Here is a 22,158-nt window from a genome sequence, read left to right as displayed (position 1 = left end):
AACGTTATTAACCACTCAAAATCATCCAAAAATTTATGACCAAAGTTCACCAAACAAAATGCATATCAATGTATACACAGGTATAAGTTCTATATATATATATATATATATATATATATATATATATATACTCGTACTTACAAAATCAAAGAATACCTACTACACAATTAAAGAATAACTATATATCGTATCATACTAATCTAACATCAAAATTTAAAATTGAGAGTAGAACTTAAAACTTTACATAATAAAACAAGCATTAGGGTTTTCGTCGCTAAACATGGTGGTGAACCTTTCAGTGGTGGGATTGGGCAGAAGGGCTTGAGGGACATTCCTGACATAACCCTGGGGTGCTACCTCATCATAGGCTTCATGGGCATAAGGGTAGGCCACCAAATCATATCTAACGTATGGCCAAAACTCAGCACTCTTTCCTGTTCTTTGCACCTTCCTTAACACCTTGTTTGGTTCCACATAACCCTTTACCGTCACCCTGCTTTCATTTCTGTCGATTTCCACTGACTCCGCGCCTGTATCAAAGGGAAGTCATTAAACATAAAGCAAATTCAAATATACTCTCTATAGTCTATACTATTAGCTTAATGCATACACTACATACATATATCTCTCAATTATAAAACATAAAATGTGTTACTAAATGAGGTGGAGATTTAATTTGAGATAAATATATATCAGTATATATGTATATGTATATGTATATGTATATATGAGAGATGGACATATCGAACCTTTGATAGATGAAACAGCTTTCCTCACTCTCTTTTCACAACCATCACAGTCCATTTCCACCATGATTTCAACTGTCTGAAACAATGCCCAAATTCAACATCATACTTAGGAAACATTGGGAGAAAAACCCAAAAAGAAAAATAAAATCACAGGCCAATATAGAAAACAAATTAGGGGTGTTTGATAAATAGCTGTCAGCTGATTGTAGAAAAATGTTTGGTGAATTAGCTGTTAGTTGATAATATAGCTGATTATATATACAAAATGACATTCTCAAAAAGACAAAAAAATTATTTTGAGCAGGTTTTTTAATTTTAGTATTTTAAAGCAATACAAAACTCTAATTAATCAAACACTCATATTAGTGGTTTAACCAAGTCAAACAACTAATAGTGATCAAACAAGCCAAAATTAGCTGATAAGTTAACAAGTCAAAATTAACTGATAAGCTAACTATTTTACCAAACATGACTTAAAGCAAGCAAAAAATAGAAGCTTACCTGCATGGCTTTTCTTGAGCTCTTTCTTGTGCTTGTAACCTCAAACTTGTCTGATAGATGATCAACAAAACCCATATCTTCCTGTCTTTCGTTCCTTGTATTTGTCTTTTATTATTTTCAAATTTAATTAATATTTTTTTGAAAATAATTTGAAGAGCAAGAAGATCTATAGTAGTTGTTGGAAGGGTGAGAAAGATTTGTGTGCATTATTTATAGCCCAACCTAGTCGTGTGCTACAACGACAACTAATGATTAGCACACAAGGAACGTATAGTTGTCAGCTAGCTGTGATTGAGAGATATTAATTTATTTATTATGAAGTGTATATTCAACGAAATTACATAATACATATATATATATATATATATAGTTGGGTTTTACTTGCACCCCAATTAATCAATCAGTAAACGAAAATGCGTCCCATTTTGGACAATATGCTCTAATGTATCGAGCGCGTAAGTAACAGAACATTTCCAGGTTACTTCCCTTTACAAAAATATAAAATAAAATTAAAAGATTTTATTTAAAAATCAATAAAACATTACATTACGTTGTACGAAGACTATCTAAGCCAATAATAATTAATTATGTACTTAACAGTTACGTTTAGATAATATATAGTTTGGTATTATTATAAATTTTATTGGTAAAGACTATTTCATGAATGAGAAAATTTTATGATGCGTCATGATCGTGATTAAAGAAGAAGCTTGTGTTTATTAAATTAAGTTTTTACTTTGAATGAACTAAATGTTCAATTTTGAGCGTTGGGTAAATGTTTAATTGTCAATAACTTAATGCCTAACTAGTTGGAATGAGATAATCTAAATATAAAAATATGAATTTGATGCTGATTATATATATTAATTGCATTTTGTGGATTAAAACTTGTTTGAATTTTTTTATTATTTTTTTTAGTTTTAAGAATTCGATCTCGGAAGGGTTAGTTCTAATTTTAATTCTTATGATTTTGCTTTTCAATTTTAATTCTTTAATTCAAAATTCACTAGATCTTATCATCAATAATTAAAAATGTATCACATTTAATTTGTGTTCAATTCGTGTCACTTTTTAGTCCTATATTAAAACTAAAAGTGACACGTTTTTAGTAGTTTGGTAAATAGTTATTAGCTGATTGAGTTAGCGAGTTTGACTAGTTGATAGCATTAGCTGATTGTAAAAAAATATTTGATAAATTAGCTGATAGCTGATTACATGCAAAATGACTTTATCAAAAAACTTATTGAAAGATGCTTTGAGCAGCTTTTTGAATTTTAGCATTTTAAACCAATAAGTTGTTACAAAAAACTAATAATCAAACACTCATATTGATTGCTTAATCAAGTCAAACAGCTAATAGTAGTCAAATAAGTTAAAATTAATTGAGAAACTAACTATGTTACCAAATATGACCTTCATATTGTTTGTTTCATTTCTCTATAGTCATTGTTGATTAGATTATAGATTCAACTTAATTAATACTCCAACAAGTAGTCAATGAACAATTATGATCCATTTTAAAAATAATTGCATTTTTTAAAAATAAAATATAATAACCAACAGATCAAAACTAAAATTAATAAAAAAAAAAGGGAAAATTAATAAAATCACACATAACAAATTTAATTAAAATATATGGAAGAAAATGATGTGAACTTACAGTACTGTTTCATTACCGTTATTAAAACATAAAATACATAATGATGTGAACATAAAACAAGTTTTTATATATATATAAAATCAAATTTTAATCACATAAAACATATGTGGGGCCGCTAGGTTAACAACATTTTCAAAATCTAAATGTGAAAGCGTGGTTTACAAGTTTTTGCATATGATGCGAACGTAGTGTTTCATTGCCGTATCAGTTGACTCAATTGTTCCCACGCGTTTCGGTTTGTCGATATTAGCAGTATTAGCTAAGGTTTAACTGCATATAATTATAATGTTGTTCGTCTTTACGTTATTCCATTTTCTTGTCTTGAAATGAATTGTTATTGGCTTGCATGACAAGATTAAGGTTTGCTAGAAGCAACTATATATATATTAGTATTTTTTATACGCAATGTGCAAGAAATAGGTGCCCAATATTAGTACTTTATATTAAAAGTTTAAGTTTAATAATAATAATAATAATAATAATAATAATAATAATAATAATAATAATAATAATAATAATCCTTTATATAATAAAGCTATATGGTTTGGGAAATAATTAATGTTACAATTAATGCCACAACATCCTTTATTATAAAAAAAAAAAAAAAAAAAACACAACATTTAAAAAATAAAATAGCTATATATTATATAATCATATAAAAAATATACTTTTGAAAAATAAAATAGCTATATATTATATAATCATATAAAAAATGTGTTCAATTAGAGTTTAAATTTACACATACAAAATTTGAAATTTACTTTCCAAATGTAATTATCTTAGTTATTATTCGTATTGTGATAAAAAAAAAAAAAAAAGCACAACATTTAAAAAATAAAATAGCTATATATTATATAATCATATAAAAAATATACTTTTGAAAAATAAAATAGCTATATATTATATAATCATATAAAAAATATGTTCAATTAGAGTTTAAATTTACACATACAAAATTTGAAATTTGCTTTCCAAATGTAATTATCTTAGTTATTATTCGTATTGTGATAAAAAAAATAAAAAAAAAATAAAAAAAAAAGCACAACATTTTAAAAATAAGATAGCTATATATTATATAATCATATAAAAAATATACTTTTGAAAAATAAAATAGTTATATATTATATAATCATATAAAAAATGTGTTCGATTAGATGAAATACAATTAACAATAAATCAATGTAATTATGTAAATTCTCTCTATAAGTTTATTTGAATATGCACATAATTAGAGATTATATTAACCATATAAAATTATAATTTTAATTTTAATTGTAATTTTGTATTCTATAAAAATAATAAATACTTGACGAATGGAAGCTCAAAAATATTATTATATTAAATAATTTAAAATATTTTAGTTTTTCTATTTTTTATTTATATTTATAATAACATAATTTTTTTCCGTGCATCGCGCGGGTGAATTACTAGTAATAATAATAATGTAAATGTTATAAATATTTCATTATGGCCATTAATCTTGAGTCTCTTCATTTGCCTTCCACTTATTACATTGTTTATGATTAAGGATATGAAAGGTTGTATGGATTCCTATAAATTGATAGTGAAGGCTAATGAAATGATATGGTTGTTGTGCCCTACATTTGTTGTTCTTTTTCTCTTTCTCTTTTACTTCTCTACTCTATACACGCATACATATACACGCATATCTCCAAGCTATTACCGTGCAACTATCACGCGAGATCTGGGCTAATTGATAGGTTAAATTACAACACGTTATCAGCACGAATCGCAAACATATTCCTCGGTGAACGGTATGCTCGGACTTGTTATAATACATGTTTTTATACTAGGCAAGCATGTTCATAGGATTCATATAATACATGTTTTATATGGCGCATGTTGATTCTACACCTCTTGATATGATTATGAAATGCATGATTGATATGATACATATTGATTCTAAAATTTGAAATATGAATTGCACATACTGGTTCGTATATATATATGATTGTGTAATTTTTTGAATATATATTTTCAATTTTATTTTTGATTCTTCAAATTGAAAGAAAAACATGTGATATATATGTTTCTGTAAATAGAAGTGGCTTTTCGTATGAAGATGCAATGTATGTATACATATTATTTTCATTTCGCATACTTTGTATGTTATATACCCTATGTTGTAGTGCATTATTATGTTTTTATGATATGTCGTTTGCATGTGATTAGCAATTCGTTTTTGTGCCTAATTAGGCAATGAATGAATGGTTTTAATTAAGATTGTTAAAGTTTATTTTGTGGAAGCTTAAGAGTGAGTAGACTTTAAAGCTTAATTGATGACTTGGGAGCATCAATTAGGTGAATTGGATAGTGAAGCACCACTCATTGCCTGTAGCACGAGTTGATGCTATAAACATGAGTCGATGCTTGCTGCATCAATTCGGTGTTTGCCGCAACAATTCGTGTCTTGTTGCTTGTAGCACGAGTCGATGCTTGTTGCATCAATTTGGTGTTTGCCTCACCGATTCGTGTTGCACCATTTTGATTTTTGTGTATATATGAATTTTGTTTGGAACCTTCAATTATTGTTTCTATGAAATGGGTGATAATTCTTCATGTTTGTTAACAACTTTTGAGTGATGAACCCCTCATCAAGACATGGTTAAGAATTTGGGTAAATACATTAATTTGTAAATACATATTATCTTTATTTATTCTCTCAATTCATGTATATGAGATAGGCTCTATATGAACCATGATGCTTTGAAATGGTAAATACATGTGGTTATATGTCAAATTGTATGTATATGTATCCATGTATGTTCTATAACTATGGATATCGAATGCATAATCGGTCCTTATTATGTTTGCATTGGATTGTTGTGTTTGTATTAGAATGCTAAGAAACAGATATGCATATTTATGTAAAAGGTGTTTCTTCATCCATTGCTTGAACATGTATTCAAAATAGTGGTTTTTCTACAAGTTGTCACATTGTTTCCTAAAGTTGTATCAAATGATGATCTTGTAGATTATGCATTTCATTGAAAATGTGAATTTATTGAGCTCGCTCATGTCGATAGCAATTATTTCATTTATGCTTTGGATATTGAAATATTTTTGGCATCTAAGAAATCGAGCCAAACTTTTGTTGCTAAGTCACAGAGAACCGATGCCCAGAAGGCACAAGCTCTCATTTTCATACGTCACTACTTGAACCACGATCTTAAAATTGAGTATTTGATTGAAAAAGTCCATATTGCGTTATGTAAGTCCCTGAATGACCATTTTGACTAGTAGTCATCTATTGTCCTTCCTCAGACACATTTTGACTAGATTAATCTTAAGTTTTAAGATTATAAGTCAGTAACTGACTATAATTCAGCTCTTCACAAAATAGTCTCAGAAGTGAAACTCTAAACAAGAAGTTTTAGAGAAATATTTAATTGAAAAGACATTGACAACTTTTCGTGTGAGTAATTTGTACTCCAGCAGTAGTACAAGACAACAAAATATGAGAAGTTAGTTTATGCCTGAAGCATGAAGTATCCGAGTAGTTAGCTCATGCATGAAGCATCTGAGAAGTTAGCTTATGCTTGAAGCATCCGAGAAGTTAGTTTATGCCTGAAACATCCGAAAAGTTAATTCATGACCGCAATATTCGAAAAGTTAAGTTATTTTTGGACGCAAATTATTATGAGTGCAAAGTGATTTTACTACTCGAATTGACTATTCTAAAAGTTTACTTCGATCTCTAAGCTTATCCATCTAAGCTTTAACATGGAGTGGTAAGCCTAGAAATTTTACTTTTCGAATGATGTTTACTTCCTGGACTTTATTTTCCGGAGGAAGTTTACTTCTCGGAGTTACTTCTCTTAGTTTGCATGCATATTTATGGAAATTTTTCTCATGCGTGCAACATGATTCTCGTATGCAATTGACTGGTTGCTAATTCGAAGTTGAATTATTATTTGTTCTACATATCCTTTACCAATTCCGGAAGGATTGCTATTATCAAAAAATTATGATAATCATCTTTTGACTAAATTTAAGATGTCAAAATGTTGAATATTTCTCCGAATATGGCTTAGTGCAATTTTGTGTTATTTAAGAAATGGAATACTCCTATATAAGAATGATAATTGATTTATGCCATACATGATGTAATTTGTTTAAATGTTATTTGAAAGGTAGAACACTACCGGAAATTATGGAATTTCCGACCACCTGAAAGTGATCTTGAATCAAATTGATACCAAAAAGTGGTCGGAAATAGCAACAAAGGTTTTTCCGGATACCAAAAGTGGTCGGAACAAGGCTTCGACTTAATTTAAGATCACTTTCAGGTGGTCGGAAATTCTATAATTTCCAGTAGTGGAAGTAAATTATATCATGTCAGTTTGCCCGAAGCAAACGAGGGAGTAACTTATATCATGCCAGTTTGCCCGAAGCAAACGAGGGAATGAATTATTTCATATCAGTTTGCCCGATGCAAATGAGGGAGTGAATTATATCATGTGAATTTGCACGAAGCAATTCCCAAACCAGTGAGTGAACTAATGTAAAGTTGAGGATAAGGATTTTTGGGAGATCTTGAAGATCTTTTTTTTTTTTTTTTGACAAGCTTCACAGCTTCCTTATGATTGTTGCGTATCCTTGTAATATCATTTGATATGTATGCTTTCATATCTTATTATATATTTTCTTGTTGGGGACATCAGTTTTATATGCTATTGTGGTTATCACAATCTGACCTACTGCATATCATAATTATTCTCCCCTAGAACCTAGTACGTGGTATAAAACTAACATTTCTCATCTGCGTTTTATTCACAGTGTGCAGTCTTTTTCCTATATCACCACCATAGCGTACCTTTGTGGGCATGTATATGTTGATTATAAACCTCCGTCTGTTATTTAAATCCTTAGAGCCCATGATAAGGGATCAATATATAAATTAGGTACGCTGACTGCACAGTTTATGAAGATCATTTCACGGCATTAGGGGGAGATAAGTGCTCAAATTTTATAGAATGCCGGGAAATTCTATGAATGATTGATCTTCAATTTTTGAATCCACGTACTAGGTAGACTGAACTAGAAGTTCATAAGAAGTAAACTGAACTAGAAGTTCAGAAGATAATTAATCTGCCAATATATATACTGATAAAAAGAGTGACTAGGTCCCATGTATCTTCCCGAACTTGGACCGTATGTATTTACCAATGCTCCTTGGCGCCAGAAGCGTTGAGACATGTTGATATAAAAGACAAGAATCCGCGAAAAGCTAAAGCTAGTAGTAAATTTCGTCACTCTTGAAATCGATTAAAGAAGTATATGTCCTGAAGGCATTCGTCCAGAAGGCAAAAAAAAAAAAAAAAAAAAAAAACCAGTAAATTTATAAGTGCACCCAAAATTATAATACTGGGGATGCGGAATGACCAGATAAAAATATCTTTGAGAAATGTCTAGAGTCTGGTTGAATTAGAAATTGCCATTATTTTATATATATGAGAGAAATTTATGAAAAATATTATAGTTGTCGACAACAGAATTGCCTTTACAAATTGCTCTCGTTATATGAGAATCTGGATCCAGAGCTAGGCACCAGTTGTGCCTTGGTATTTTTTATGTATAAAGGAGCAATTAAGGCATATATAGCTCAACTCGCTAAAACTGTATTCTCTTTATAACATGTACACCATTTAATGTTAACCCTGAAGGCTACAAATGAGTGTTTGTACAAAAGAGAAATACAAATAATCTGGTGGTATGATATAAAGCGAGACTGGTAGCTTAAGGGTTTACGCAGAGACCCTAAATTGATTTTAATCAAATGTTCTCCCCCATAACATATGGCATTACGTTCCGCTAATTAACATTATTGGCAGTGAATTATAAATTTAGATATGCAGTTGATGAACGTCATGACCAACAAACTTATGGGTCATTAGACGCTAATATTTATTTGTAAATCCCTGATGGATTGAACACTTTTGAAATAAGGAATGTGAAAATCGCAACGTGTAGCATTAAACTACCAAGTATTTGTATGACTTGAATATTATTAACTGAGTGTTTTCCTCCCAAAAAAGGAATATGCAAATAATATGTACCATTATGTGTTCCTTAACAAATTGCTAATGGAGTTATTTATTTATCATCTCAGTCGATATTGATGGTTTAAACATTATTGAAACACATAGAGAGCTTGGTGATATTAGCTCCTGCTGAAAGACGGAGTTTTAAAATATAAGACTTGGGAAACCCAAGTATTGTATCGACATGAAGATCGAGCTTCTCCTTGAACAAGTTTTTATATACCAGTTAGCCTACTTGAAAAATATCTTGAAGATATTTTATATGGATAAATATTATTTACTTATCACACCAATGATTGTCCAATAATCTCTTGAATTAGATAAAGGACCATTTAGACTCGAAGATGATAATGAGGATATTTTAAGACTGGAAGTCCATTACTTCATTCCCATTGGAGCACTATTATTGAACTAGAAGTTCCATAATCGCATCAGGCCTGATATTGAATTTGCGATGAAATTGCTAGCAACATTTAGTGTTTCCCTCTACAATGAAAATTGGAGTGGTATTTAACATATCCTCCAGCACCTTCGAGGTACAAAGATTTTGACATTTATGTGAGAAACCCATATGTGGTTTTGATGGGCTACTTGGGCATTGGTTCTTTTATTTGATCCCTATGATGCCAAGTCCAAAACTGGTTATGTTATATTTTTACCCCCAATGTCTCATATGAGGACAAATAAGATTGTGTTGCACAAACAAGTAATAGGTTGGTTAAGGGGAACCTTACAAAACCTGTTGCACCTAAGTCCTTCTACACACATGAACTCTAGAAGAGTTGTAAAATTCTTGTTGAGAAAGTTTGCCCCACTGAACAATCTTGCAGATATGTTCACTAAGTCTCTGCCTACATCCACATTTGAGTAATATGTTTATAAAATTGGGATGCTCGTAGGCTTAGAAGATTGTTATCTTCAGGGGGAGCGACAACCCATAGCTGTGCTAGAATGGACAATCTAGAGGACTTTTGTAATCCTGAAGATTATGCTATGAAAGAATATGGTTGTACTCTTTTTCCCTTAGCTAAGTTTTTCCCCACAGGGTTTTCTTAGGCTAAGGTTTTTAATGAGGCAACCAGTGCAACACAATAGTTTAACATACTTCGTGTACTCTTTTCCTCGTCTAGATTTTCCCACTGGATTTTCTAGCGAGGTTTTTAACGAGGCATGAGTGTGGTAAGATAATGGCCAAGGGGGAGTTTTATAAATATTTCATTATGGCCATTAATCTTGAGTCTCTTCATTTGCCTTCCACTTATTACATTGTTTATGATTAAGGATATGAAAGGTTGTATGTATTCCTATAAATTGATAGTGAAGGCTAATGAAATGATATGGTAGTTGTGCCCTACATTTGGTGTTCTTTTTCTCCTTTTTCTTTTACTTCTCTACTCTATACACGCATACATATACACGCATATCTCCAAGCTATTACCGTGCAACTATCACGCGAGATCTGGGCTAATTGATAGGTCAAATTACAACAGTAAAACATTTTTATAAATTTGATATTTATTTTTTAAGAAATAACTAACATATAACCCCAATATATAATGTGTATATATTATTATTATTATTGAATAATATATAAGAAATTATATGCTTTCAAAAAATATAAGAAATTATATGGTGGATGCATGTCCATAGTAACAATAGTGGAAAAGATAACGGAAGTTATAATGGTAGGGGTATGTTTGTCCAAAATATTATATAGTACAACTTTTATAGCATAATGTATCAAAAAACTTTTAACGGAAAAAACGGAGATAAATGAAGGGTATACCTTCATCCACACTTATTATGTTTATATATATATATATATATATATATATATATATATATATATATATATATATATATATATATATATATATATATATATATATAGGATGCAGTTCAGGTGTGAACTTTGCGTAAAGTGTGGACGTGTGAACTGTTATCTGCCGTCCGATCGTTGTTGATGTACGGTATCAAGCGTAGGTGCAGCGGATACGGTGTGCATGCGTCACACACTAACTATTACACTGTTAAAGTTGGGTAGCTTTTGGAGTCTTAATTTGACCGTCTATCTTGCTAGACCTCCACACCCGAATTCCATAGGGCTCTTCACTGCAACACTCATCGGTGACCCTGTCGGTATTAGTGAAGGATCCATGGGTGGTGTCCGTTCGTGTTGTTCGGACGGCGATGACCCCACCACAGAACGACGGGCGTCCGGGATCACCATGCGGCCTTCTGCAAAAGCACAAGTTGAATGTTAGGGGGTTAAAAAAAAAAAAAAAAAAAAAAACACCCGCCGCCGGTCACCCATGCGGCGAGAACGCGGGGGTACCTCTGACTGCACCGGTGTCGGATTCGCTCATTGTCACCTCAGTGCCGTAAACATCGCGAACTGTTAGCGGTCGATGAACGGTAGAACTCTGTTCAAATACGTTTGGGGGGATCCGTAGTTATGTAATGAGGGAGTGTATCCCATGTTGCGTAGTGTAGGGTACTAATGTGCGTAGCCTACTTTGCTGCCGTTCGATCTATAACACCAATGCTCCGGATTGATCCACTAGTTCACATGTTAATAATGGTTTGCACCAGAAAAATAGCGTATATATATATATATATATATATATATATATATATATATATATATATATATATATATATTGGCTCCGGATCCCATGAGGTCACATATTTAGATGGGTGTATGAGATCTAATCATATCCATTAGATCAATGAATATTTAAGGGTGAGATTGAATTAGAATCTGTATGGATTTTAGGATGCAGTATAGGCATAAGGGTGAATAAGTAATTGTAATGTAATAAGTATTTATGGTTACAAATAAAATGGAATATATTCCATGATTAGCATCCGTTTTTTTGGGATTGTAATATATATTTGCGATAATGTAATAGAATTTGTATTGTGATTATTGCTTAACGCAAGCCATCACCATACAGTGTGAAAGAACAGCAGTTGTAACGAGCTCAAAGATGGGACTGCCGGACATAGGTATGTGCATTTTAGTTTATGTTTTTTTTTTTTTTTTTTTTTGTTGTATTTTTATTCTTGTTTTCTTGTGAACATGTATGTGCATCATGTATTCAAGCGTTATTGGATTCTAGTATCGTGTGCTTCTATCACTATGCGTTTGAATGCGGCGAGAGACCTATTGTTTTCCAGGCGTGTTTGAATGTTTTTGTTCCTTTTCTGTCGTTATTATGGTGTCATTTTTTGTTCAGTTTCCACGTACTGTATAGCGTAAGGTGTTTTGTGCAAATTCAAAGGCAGGTGTGTGCAAATGACAATCCATTATTTTTAAAAAGGTGGTGAGTACCGTAGTTTTTTCCGACATGTGTAATGGGGGTTCTGTGTTTGTGCAAAATGTAATATGAGCATGTGCAATCAAAGTATAACTACATACGCTTGTATTAATGATGTTGTTGAGTAAAATATTATGCTGAATTGTGGGTTCTGTGTTTGTGCAAAATATAATATGAGCATGTGCAATCAAAGTATAACTACACACGCTTGTATTAATGATGTTGTTGAGTAAAATATTACGCTGAATTGTGGGTTTTGTGTTTGTGCAAAATATATGTTAGAAATAATTTCTATGGCTCAGAATCCATGCAGCCATCATCCACGTTGCTTCTTGCACGTACTGCCGCAACTGTCGCACTATGTATGCATGTTCTCCATCTTTGCGTTTTTATCTCTAAATTGCTTAGTATAAATAGGGTAGCTTTATGCTTTGTAAAATGTATCAAATCTTTTGAATTCATTCTCCTTCCTTTCTTTCTTCACGTAGCTTATATATATATATATATATATATTTGTAATTCTCTTTTGAGATTAATATATATATTTATTATATCTTACCCCAATTTAGCAACTTCTTATTTTGTCATTTATATAATTTTCTTCGTTTATATATTTTTCCTATTATTATACTTCTATAATTCTCAATTTTCAATTCTTTGCTTCCGCATTATTCCGCTATATTCCTAACAAGTGGTATCAGAACGGTTTAATTGAGAGTTATTTTCAAAGATGTCAACTGTTACCAAGTTCGATATCGAGAAGTTCGACGGGAAAATTAGCTTTTCTATCTGGAAGGTTCAGATGGAAGCCGTTCTAACCCAGAACGGTTTGAAGAAAGCGCTAGCTGGGAAGAAGAAGAAACCGGCTACAATGACAGATGTAGATTGGGAAGATCTGGATGACAAGGCACGTTCAACCATTCTTTTGTGTCTGTCTAAAGAAGTTCTACGTGAGGTAGTAAGTGAGACGACTGCGTCAGATTTATGGTCCAAGCTGGATACGCTTTACATGGCCAAAACTCTGGCGAACACGTTGCGTTTGAAGGAGCGTCTGTACACAATCCGTATGACGGAAGGTACTTCTATTAAATCTCACTTGGATGAATTCAATTCTATTTTATTGGACTTGGAAAATATTGATGTTATAATTGAAGATGAGGATCGCGCTGTTTTATTGCTTGTCTCTCTCCCTAGATCATACACGCATTTCAAAGAAATTATGCTGTATGGTAATAGTAGTGATACCCTTACTTTCGACAATGTTAAGTCGAACTTATTGTCCAAAGAAAAGTTTGACTTTGAAATTAAGTCTGAGGACAAAGGTGAAGGCTTGACTGTAAGGGGTCGTTCACTTGAATCAGGGAGTAGCAATAAAAATTCTAGATCCAAGTCCAAAGGACATAAGTCCAACAAATCCTGTAAGTACTGCAAGAAGCATGGTCATGATGTGACTGAATGCTTCAAGTTGAAAAACAAGCAAGAGAGAGAAAAGAAGTCCGCTGAAGCTAGTGTTGTTGAAAGTGATTCAGATGGTGATGTGTTGTTATCTGTTAGCTCCGGTGAGAAACGGAGTGAAACCGAGTGGATTTTGGACTCTGGTTGTACATTCCACATGTGTCCCCACAAAGATTGGTTCATCTCTCTGGAACCGGTTGATGGTGGAGTTGTCTTGCTTGGTAATGATATCCAATGCAAGGTTAGTGGAATTGGAAGTGTTCAGATTAAAACTCATGATAACGTTGTCAGGACTCTTACCAATGTTCGGTATATTCCTGATTTGAAACGCAATCTGATATCATTGGGCACCTTGGAATCTCTGGGGTGCAAGTACACAGCTGAAGGTGGAGTTTTGAAGGTCATAAAAGGCTCTCTTATTCTCATGAAAGCTTCTCGTTCTGGAAGCTTGTATGTCTTGCATGGCAGTACTGTGACAGGTTCAGTAGCGGTATCCTCATCGGTGTCTGATGCGAATCTCACTCAGTTATGGCATATGCGTCTGGGGCATATGAGTGAGAAAGGCATGCATCTCCTGAGCAAGAAAGGCCTCCTTGGTGATTCAGGTACGAGTAAATTACAATTTTGTGAGCATTGTGTTTTTGGGAAACAAAAGAGGGTTAGTTTCTCTACTGCTACACACCGTACCAAAGATGTTTTGGAATATATACATTCTGATTTATGGGGACCAACTAAATTCCAGTCCCTGGGAGGCTGTAGATATTTTATGTCTATTATTGATGACTTTTCTCGCAAAGTCTGGGTCTATTTCCTGAAACACAAAAATCAGGCATTTTCTATTTTCAAGAAGTGGAAAATACTTGTTGAGACTCAGACAGGTAAAAAAGTCAAGAAGCTCAGGACAGACAATGGCTTGGAGTTCTGTGAGTCAGATTTCAATGACTTTTGTGCGGCAAATGGAATCGCCAGGCACAAGACCTTGCCTGGTAAACCCCAGCAGAATGGTGTTGCCGAACGTTTGAACAGGACTCTATTGGAAAGAGCGCGTTGTATGCTCTCTAATGCTGGGTTATGGAAACGACGTGATTTTTGGGCCGAGGCCGTTTCTACTGCTTGCTATTTGGTAAATAGATCTCCACATTCATCCCTTGATTTCAAAATTCCAGAGGAAGTTTGGTCAGGTAATCCTGTTGATTACTCTATCTTAAGAGTTTTTGGATGTCCTGCTTATGCTCATTCCAGTACGGGTAAATTAAACCCGAGAGCTGTCAAATGCATTTTCCTTGGTTATGCTTCTGAGTCAAAAGGGTATCGTCTATGGTCTCCTGATTCTCGGAAAATCATTCTGAGTCGAGATATCACTTTTGATGAAAATGCACTACTTTCTTCTGGAAAAGTTCCCAGTACAGGTGAGACGCAAAGTACTGGTGAGAAGGTGGAGTTTGAGTTCAGGCCTATTGATAGTGTTACTACTGCTGATGGTAATACTAAAGATGATGCATCTACTAGCACCGCTCTCGTCGAGCCACAACGAGAGTATTCCATTGCTATGGATCGTCCTAGGAGGACAATTAAAAAACCTGCTAGGTACGCTAGTGACGATGAAACCAATATGGTTGCTTATGCTCTTTCAGTCACATAGGAAGTTGATGGTGATCCATCCTGCTATTATGAAGTTCTTCCTGTTGTTAAGTTCAAGTAGTGCTTGAGTTTAGTCGACTGTTCCAGTTGTTAATTTTCACAGATGGATTTGATCCAAGGTGGAGATTGTTAGAAATAATTTCTATGGCTCAGAATCCATGCAGCCATCATCCACGTTGCTTCTTGCACGTACTGCCGCAACTGTCGCACTATGTATGCATGTTCTCCATCTTTGCGTTTTTATCTCTAAATTGCTTAGTATAAATAGGGTAGCTTTATGCTTTGTAAAATGTATCAAATCTTTTGAATTCATTCTCCTTCCTTTCTTTCTTCACGTAGCTTATATATATATATATATATTTGTAATTCTCTTTTGAGATTAATATATATATTTATTATATCTTACCCCAATTTAGCAACTTCTTATTTTGTCATTTATATAATTTTCTTCGTTTATATATTTTTCCTATTATTATACTTCTATAATTCTCAATTTTCGATTCTTTGCTTCCGCATTATTCCGCTATATTCCTAACAATATAAAATGAGCATGTGCAATTAAAGTATAACTACATACGCTTATAATAAGTATTTTGTTGATTAAAATATTATGCGTGGGCTATTATGTACATGTTGACGAAATGTATGGTACAGGTTTGTGGAGTCCAGACGAGGTGAATGCAAACGAACCAGAAAGGGATTGTAGAATGGATATTAGCCCAGGAGGTACGAAATATTGGTATACAGAATGTGACCGTAGTCTGAAACCATATGAAGGTCAATTGTTTAACACACTAGAAGATGGAATAAAATTTTATACAATGTATGCCGCAACAACCGGATTTGATGTGCGTCGAAGTTCGGATAAAAAGAACGATTTTGGTATTGTTTTGAAAAAGGATGTTGTGTGTTCGAGGCAAGGTTTTAAGGAGGATAGGGGCAAAGAAACATTGGGTGAAGGAGGGGGGTCAGAGAAGAAGAGAAGGCGGACCACTAATAGAGTTGGTTGCGGGGCAAGGATTGTAATGAAGATAGTCCCCGACGGGAGGTATAAGGTACACAAATTTGAAGAAAGACACACACATTGCCTGTGCGAGGATAGTCAGAAACCACTTATGAAAGTGAATCGCAACATTGAGATTGCACACCAAGAATTCATTACCAAGTGCGAAAAAGCAAACGTTGGTGCAAGCAAAAGTTTCGACATATATGCCGAGATCGTAGGGGGGCCGGAGAATGTGGGTGCGACGCAATAGGACTTCAAGAATTACAGAAGAGATCTATTAGCGTACATGAAGTGGGGAGATGTGCAATTGGTTATATCAAATTATCTTGAGCAGAAAACAGATTGTGGTGACATGTACTTCGAGTACGAAGTGAATGCAAATGATCAATTGTCTCGTGTATTCTGGGCGGATGGTATGGCAAGGAAAAACTATGGTGCGTTTGGTGACGTGGTATCCTTTGATGCAACATACAAAACAAATAGGTATGAGAGAGTTAATGTAAATAGATGGGTGTGTAGATGTTAATTCGTATACTGGAACATAATAATATGATAAGAGTTTTAAGTATGGCAGTGCGTGTGTGTGAGAGAGTGTTTTACTCGCACAATGCATGAATATATGTGAAACAACGTATAACGTAGGTGAAGGGATGTTTTTGCGTGGGTTTTAAGTTTGTGCGTGATTGTAGTATGTCTGTGCATGTGTTTGCGATGTGTGGGATTGATTTGTTTTGCCACATTTGAGACACCCGATTAATTGGTATGTAATGAATGCAGGTACCACCTTGTGTTTGTTCCATTCACAGGAGTAGACAACCACAAACGATGTGTGACGTTCGCAGCGGCCCTGATTGATAAGGAGGATGTGGAGTCGTACAGTTGGGTATTAAACCACTTCAAGAATGCAATGGGGACTGCTCCACCTATAGTAATAACCGATCAAGACCCAGCTATGAAGATTGCAATTGCAGATGTGTTTCGCGGTAGTCGTCACCGTTACTGTATGTGGCACATTATGACTAAGGTTGGCGAGAAAGTGGGTGCTGAGATGTCAAAGAATAATGAGTTCCGGAGGGCATTGAATAGTGTTGTGTGGAACGAGAAAGCAACGAGAACAGAATTCGAGATCGGGTGGAAATCCGTAATCGGGAAATACAACCTACATGAAAATCGATGGCTAACGCGTATGTACGAGGAGCGTGCGTCATGGGTGCCTGCATTTTGCGATGATATGTTCATGGGAGGGCTGCTACATACCACTTCCCGTTCAGAGGCGGAGAATAGGATTTTCCAGGGTAACATGAATAAGCACCTATGCCTGGTAGAGTTTTTCACCCGTTTCGAGCGTGCGGTAAGAAAACAACGAAAGAACAACCTAGAATTGACAGCAAGTACCATCGGACAGACCCTAGTATTTGAGACAAAACTACGAATAGAGCGAGCAGCCGCCAGAGTGTACACTTTGACTATTTTTTATGAGGTCCAAAAGGAAATAAGTGCAGGATGTTTTAAATGTCGAGTTCGATCATACACAGAGGCAGACGGGTTGAAGACATATATGGTTGAGGATGAAAATGAGCAACGATACACAGTCACAATGCAAGATGGAAGCAACATAGCATGCACATGCAGAATGTACGCAAGAGTAGGTCTCCTTTGTAGCCATGTTTTTGTCGTACTGAAAGATGAACGTATCGATGACATCCCCCCACAACATATTACACCGCGATGGACGCGAGACGCCGTGAAGCACTCCACCACTGATACAGACGGAGATAAATAGAATGGTTGTAACACTTTTGGCCAATGCAACAATGAGGAAGGACAAATAATGAATATATTTCATAGATGTTTGGGCAAGGCTAAAGGAAGACCGGAAAAAATGAAGGAGATAAAAATGTGGATGGAAGAGTTTGAAGCAACATTCGGGGAGCACGAAGGAGCCGATTTGAATGTAAGTGGGAAGCGTGCAATAATGGAGTCGTATTGCGGCGTCGTAACCCCAAAGACGATAGAAGTGCATCCTCCACCCGTCGCAAAAACCAAAGGGTCTGGCAAACGAATGAAATCTACAAGGGAGATAGCAATGACGGAGCATTATAAGAAAAAATGCACATTCAAAACATGTGGACTGGCTGATGGCCATAATAGCAGAAGCTGCCCGCGAAAGTAGATGATCTATTATTCCGTTAATAAGTAAAACACAAAACAAAAAACTTTTGCAGAATAAGTGTTTTTTTAAGATTTTAAGTTGAATAAATGGTGTGGGTAGCGTATGTGCAAAAATCCCGGTGAGCGTGTGCAGTATGCGCTACGTTAAATTAATTATATACGGTTGGTGCATGATATTGTGATACATTGTGCGGCGTTACTGGCATGGACTAATGAGGTAAAACACCCACGATACAAACAGTATTTGAGTTAAGTGTAGTTAAAAATGAAAAGAATAAAGTCTGAGAAATCGAATAATAACGACTCTACACAGCTTGAAGGAATAAGGACAATATGACCTGAAAGTTTATAAATATTGTGATTGAGCCGAACCGAGCGAGAGAAAAATTTACAGCTGTAGCAAGAAAACCGACACGGACATGCAGTAGCATTGCTTAAGTAGCCGTATATATTGTAAAAAAATTTATAAACTAAGTGAATTCGATAAAACAAGACGGCAGAACGTTTGAGTAGATTACGAAAATGCTTAGGTGATAAATTGTAAATGGAGAACGACAGAAACAAAAATTAGTCAGAGAGCTACGATGCAAATTATATTGGTAGCACGTGCAAAAGTCCGTGTAATACTTGGAGCACAACTAATCATATAAAATGTAGGCACAGTCTTTCGAAAATGCAATTTTGAAAATGAACTATATTTACTGTTTGCAAACGTTTACCTATACAAATGAAGCTTTAGAAATGATGAAAAAGATGCATGGATGGTATAGTGAGAGTCGAAGTAAATGGCTAAGTGTGCGATGGCCCGTGCGTGGGCAAGTGAATGTCCGAGTGCGTGCGATAACGTGTATGCGTTTTTGTTATTAAATTTATAAGTGTAAGTTGGCCAGCGTGTGCGAGATAATGTTATAGTTGTAGCAAACGATAGCATAAACCATAAACACGTACATAGATTCAATGTTGCAATGGTATGTTCTGTGCAACTTCGAAAACTGAAGCGTGCAGACCTGAGAGAGATGGGGGTAGGGAATATGTTTAACGGCAATTGGGTGTGTTTGTTAATATAAAGCAGTAGATATAATAATATTGTAAACAGTAGCAGTAATAAATATTACACTGCACGAACAGCATAAGCAACGGAATACAGAACTACCCAAATTAGATATCGAAATATTGAAAAACGGATGAGTAATGTTTGCGAATTAAGCAAAATATCCATTTATGTAAGAAATCCAAAAACTTTAAAGTATGCAAAAAATGTAGATGCGGTAAACAACTACCAGATGTAAGTTCTCCATTCACCACCTTTCAGTCACTGAGCACAAGCAACACTGTTGACAATGATTTGGCGACGCGTATTTTTGTGAAACAGAAGAATTTCATAGATATACCGCACGCGGAGAGCGAGCAAAGCCCGCGCGTCACCCCGGGTTAGACCGCAATCCCACGAAGCAATAGACTGACCAATGTACGTCTCCATATGACGCATAGCAAAAACCCCACAATCCACCTTATTTTTTGTATCATGCCATGACATTCGGAGTCTCCTTGGTATTAGTTGCAACACCTTGACATAAAGTTCCGGATACCCAGCATCGTCAAAGAAGACCAATAGGACATCTCTCTGCAAAAAGTAAACAAATGGTCAACGCGGCAAACGAATACCGTGATGACTAGAATATAACGAAACGACATCTGTTTAAAAGTAAAACACCAACATAAGGATAATTTAATACCAACACAGACGGGGTATCCCCGTACTTGGCAAGAGATACCCCATCCGCAGATGAGTTATCGATGAAATCAAACTTGTTGCGCCGAACGTCAACAGCAACGACGTAATAATGCGCCTTATCTATTATCGGAAAGATCAACTGCGAAAAAACGTGTACATATAAATAAATCTGTAATCCAAATTTAAAAGAAGAAAGCACTAATCACAAAGGTGAATGGCACATATACATAAAACTGTAATGCAAAAACATGAATGTATTAGAGCGTACACTAACCATGTCAATATCCGACCATAACTCATATGGTGACACCTTCAAATCGGCCTCTAACGCAGCAGAAAACAAGCGCAACTGGTTAGACCATGTGGTTGTGATTTCAACTACCGAGCCCAACTGCAATACAAAAAATCATTAGTATCGAAATTAAGCGGCCTGTACGGGGAAAAGATGCGACCATCCAAACGAGGATTGACTAACCGTTGTGGTTGGGGATGCAAATAACTGCTTGGGTGCACCAACTGGTTTGGAACTCTCACGGGCATTTAAAATGCAGGACCACGCACTTAGCACACCCACAAGCACTTCGTTCCCCCCCAACAATGACAGAAATTCGCACCGACGAGCAGAACGGCCACAGTAGTTAAATAATTATGCCGTCCTGAAACATTATAATCAATAAATTAAAAAAACATAATACGTCGAAATCCACGAACAACGAAATGTAAGAAAGCAAAAATACTTACAAGTCAACATTAGCAGTACGAACAACCCAATCATAGACCGCTTGAGGATCAACATTATTTGCACCATGCATATTGGCAGCGCGAGTCCGCGTGAGGGGCGCATACGAATTGAAATCGATTGTGCGCAAAGAACCAACATCGTGCGCTACACGTCGTGAAGCCTTGACTGGTGCAGTACGCACTGGCGGACCGGATCCCACGCCCTTGCACGGACCTAGTGTAGCGTTTTGCTACGTCATGTGAACAACCCAGAGATGGATAAGTATGTAGAAAAAAAATTATAAAAAGGGTGGGGAAGACGAAACGAGGGCGACAACAATACCTCAGGAGGAGTCGAAAAAACATTCTGAGATGTTGGACTACGTACACCACGCCCACGTGCAGTCACGATCCCATCCGCCCCGACACCCCCAACAGACTGTGCTTTTGGCTTAACCGAGATGTGGTGTTCTAACGCGCGCACCTATTATGAACATCGTTCAGGGTCTTAGAGGATTGAGAGTGACGGAATAATTGTGGGCCGAAAGTAGGTATACAGATAACAAAACGGCATCCACAGTAATACTTACAGGTATACAAGGTGCAGACCTACTACCCCCGGTTGGAGCGTTTGAAGTATCACCCACATATTCGCGCACAATCGCATCCACCTCCTCCCAACATTGGGTAGGGAGATCTTGGGACAACCCATAACTGAACGACGAACCGTCATCACATCCCTAATAAACGCATAGAGAACAATAAAATGAGCTGTGGTTGCATAGCAAGAAGAATGTATGTGTGACAGACCCAAAATAAATGCCCACCCCGCACTTAGTAAAGTAGGGACAACCGATATACAACACACCTGCACCACACAGAAAGTACAGTACCATGCGAGCACAACTAACATACAAATCAACATAAAAAAATAAAATAAAAAAACCCACCGACAGATGTAGGCAAAAAAACAAAGAGTATACCATCAACCTACAACCTACACCTGCTTAACTTTCCTGCGCTTGTACACAATCATACTTACAGCAACTTGGGTTTCGGCCACGGGACCCCCCGATGACGCATGCAGAGACACCCGATCATGCTTTGGCGGCACACCCCCGGCACCATCAATAA

At 35.3% G+C, this 22,158-nt stretch overlaps 2 protein-coding genes across 2 annotated transcripts; one reads left to right on the top strand and one right to left on the bottom strand.

Moving 5' to 3' along the window:
* Positions 1 to 137: 137 nt before the first annotated feature.
* LOC109157574 (heavy metal-associated isoprenylated plant protein 20-like) lies at positions 138 to 1,449 on the bottom strand. Its single transcript, XM_019305427.1, has 3 exons — positions 1,251 to 1,449; positions 750 to 825; positions 138 to 530 (listed from the first exon to the last, which is right to left on the bottom strand). Exons 1-3 carry the CDS (start codon positions 1,323 to 1,325, stop codon positions 241 to 243), a joined length of 441 nt encoding a protein of 146 aa, XP_019160972.1. The 5' UTR covers positions 1,326 to 1,449; the 3' UTR covers positions 138 to 240.
* A 15,234-nt stretch (positions 1,450 to 16,683) lies between these two features.
* Positions 16,684 to 18,180, top strand: LOC109157381 (protein FAR1-RELATED SEQUENCE 5-like). Its single transcript, XM_019305298.1, has 2 exons — positions 16,684 to 16,880; positions 17,175 to 18,180. The coding sequence occupies exons 1-2, from the start codon at positions 16,684 to 16,686 to the stop codon at positions 18,178 to 18,180; spliced, it is 1,203 nt and encodes a 400-aa protein (XP_019160843.1).
* The last annotated feature ends 3,978 nt before the right edge of the window (positions 18,181 to 22,158 follow it).

Source organism: Ipomoea nil, unplaced genomic scaffold (genome assembly GCF_001879475.1).
Source record: "Ipomoea nil cultivar Tokyo-kokei standard unplaced genomic scaffold, Asagao_1.1 scaffold0298, whole genome shotgun sequence".
NCBI lineage: Eukaryota > Viridiplantae > Streptophyta > Magnoliopsida > Solanales > Convolvulaceae > Ipomoea > Ipomoea nil.
This window is presented reverse-complemented; position numbering and strand designations above follow the sequence as displayed.

What these genes read in the sequence shown, in the direction of transcription:
- LOC109157574 (XM_019305427.1), bottom strand. Translation starts at nt 1,325, where the DNA reads ATGGGTTTTGTTGATCATCTATCAGACAAGTTTGAGGTTACAAGCACA. An exon ending in GCTCAAGAAAAGCCATGCAG is followed by an intron (nt 826 to 1,250) that starts GTAAGCTTCTAT and finishes GCATTGTTTCAG; the next exon opens with ACAGTTGAAATCATGGTGGA. An exon ending in AGCTGTTTCATCTATCAAAG is followed by an intron (nt 531 to 749) that starts GTTCGATATGTC and finishes CCTTTGATACAG; the next exon opens with GCGCGGAGTCAGTGGAAATC.
- LOC109157381 (XM_019305298.1), top strand. Translation starts at nt 16,684, where the DNA reads ATGAAGTGGGGAGATGTGCAATTGGTTATATCAAATTATCTTGAGCAG. An exon ending in GCAACATACAAAACAAATAG is followed by an intron (nt 16,881 to 17,174) that starts GTATGAGAGAGT and finishes TAATGAATGCAG; the next exon opens with GTACCACCTTGTGTTTGTTC.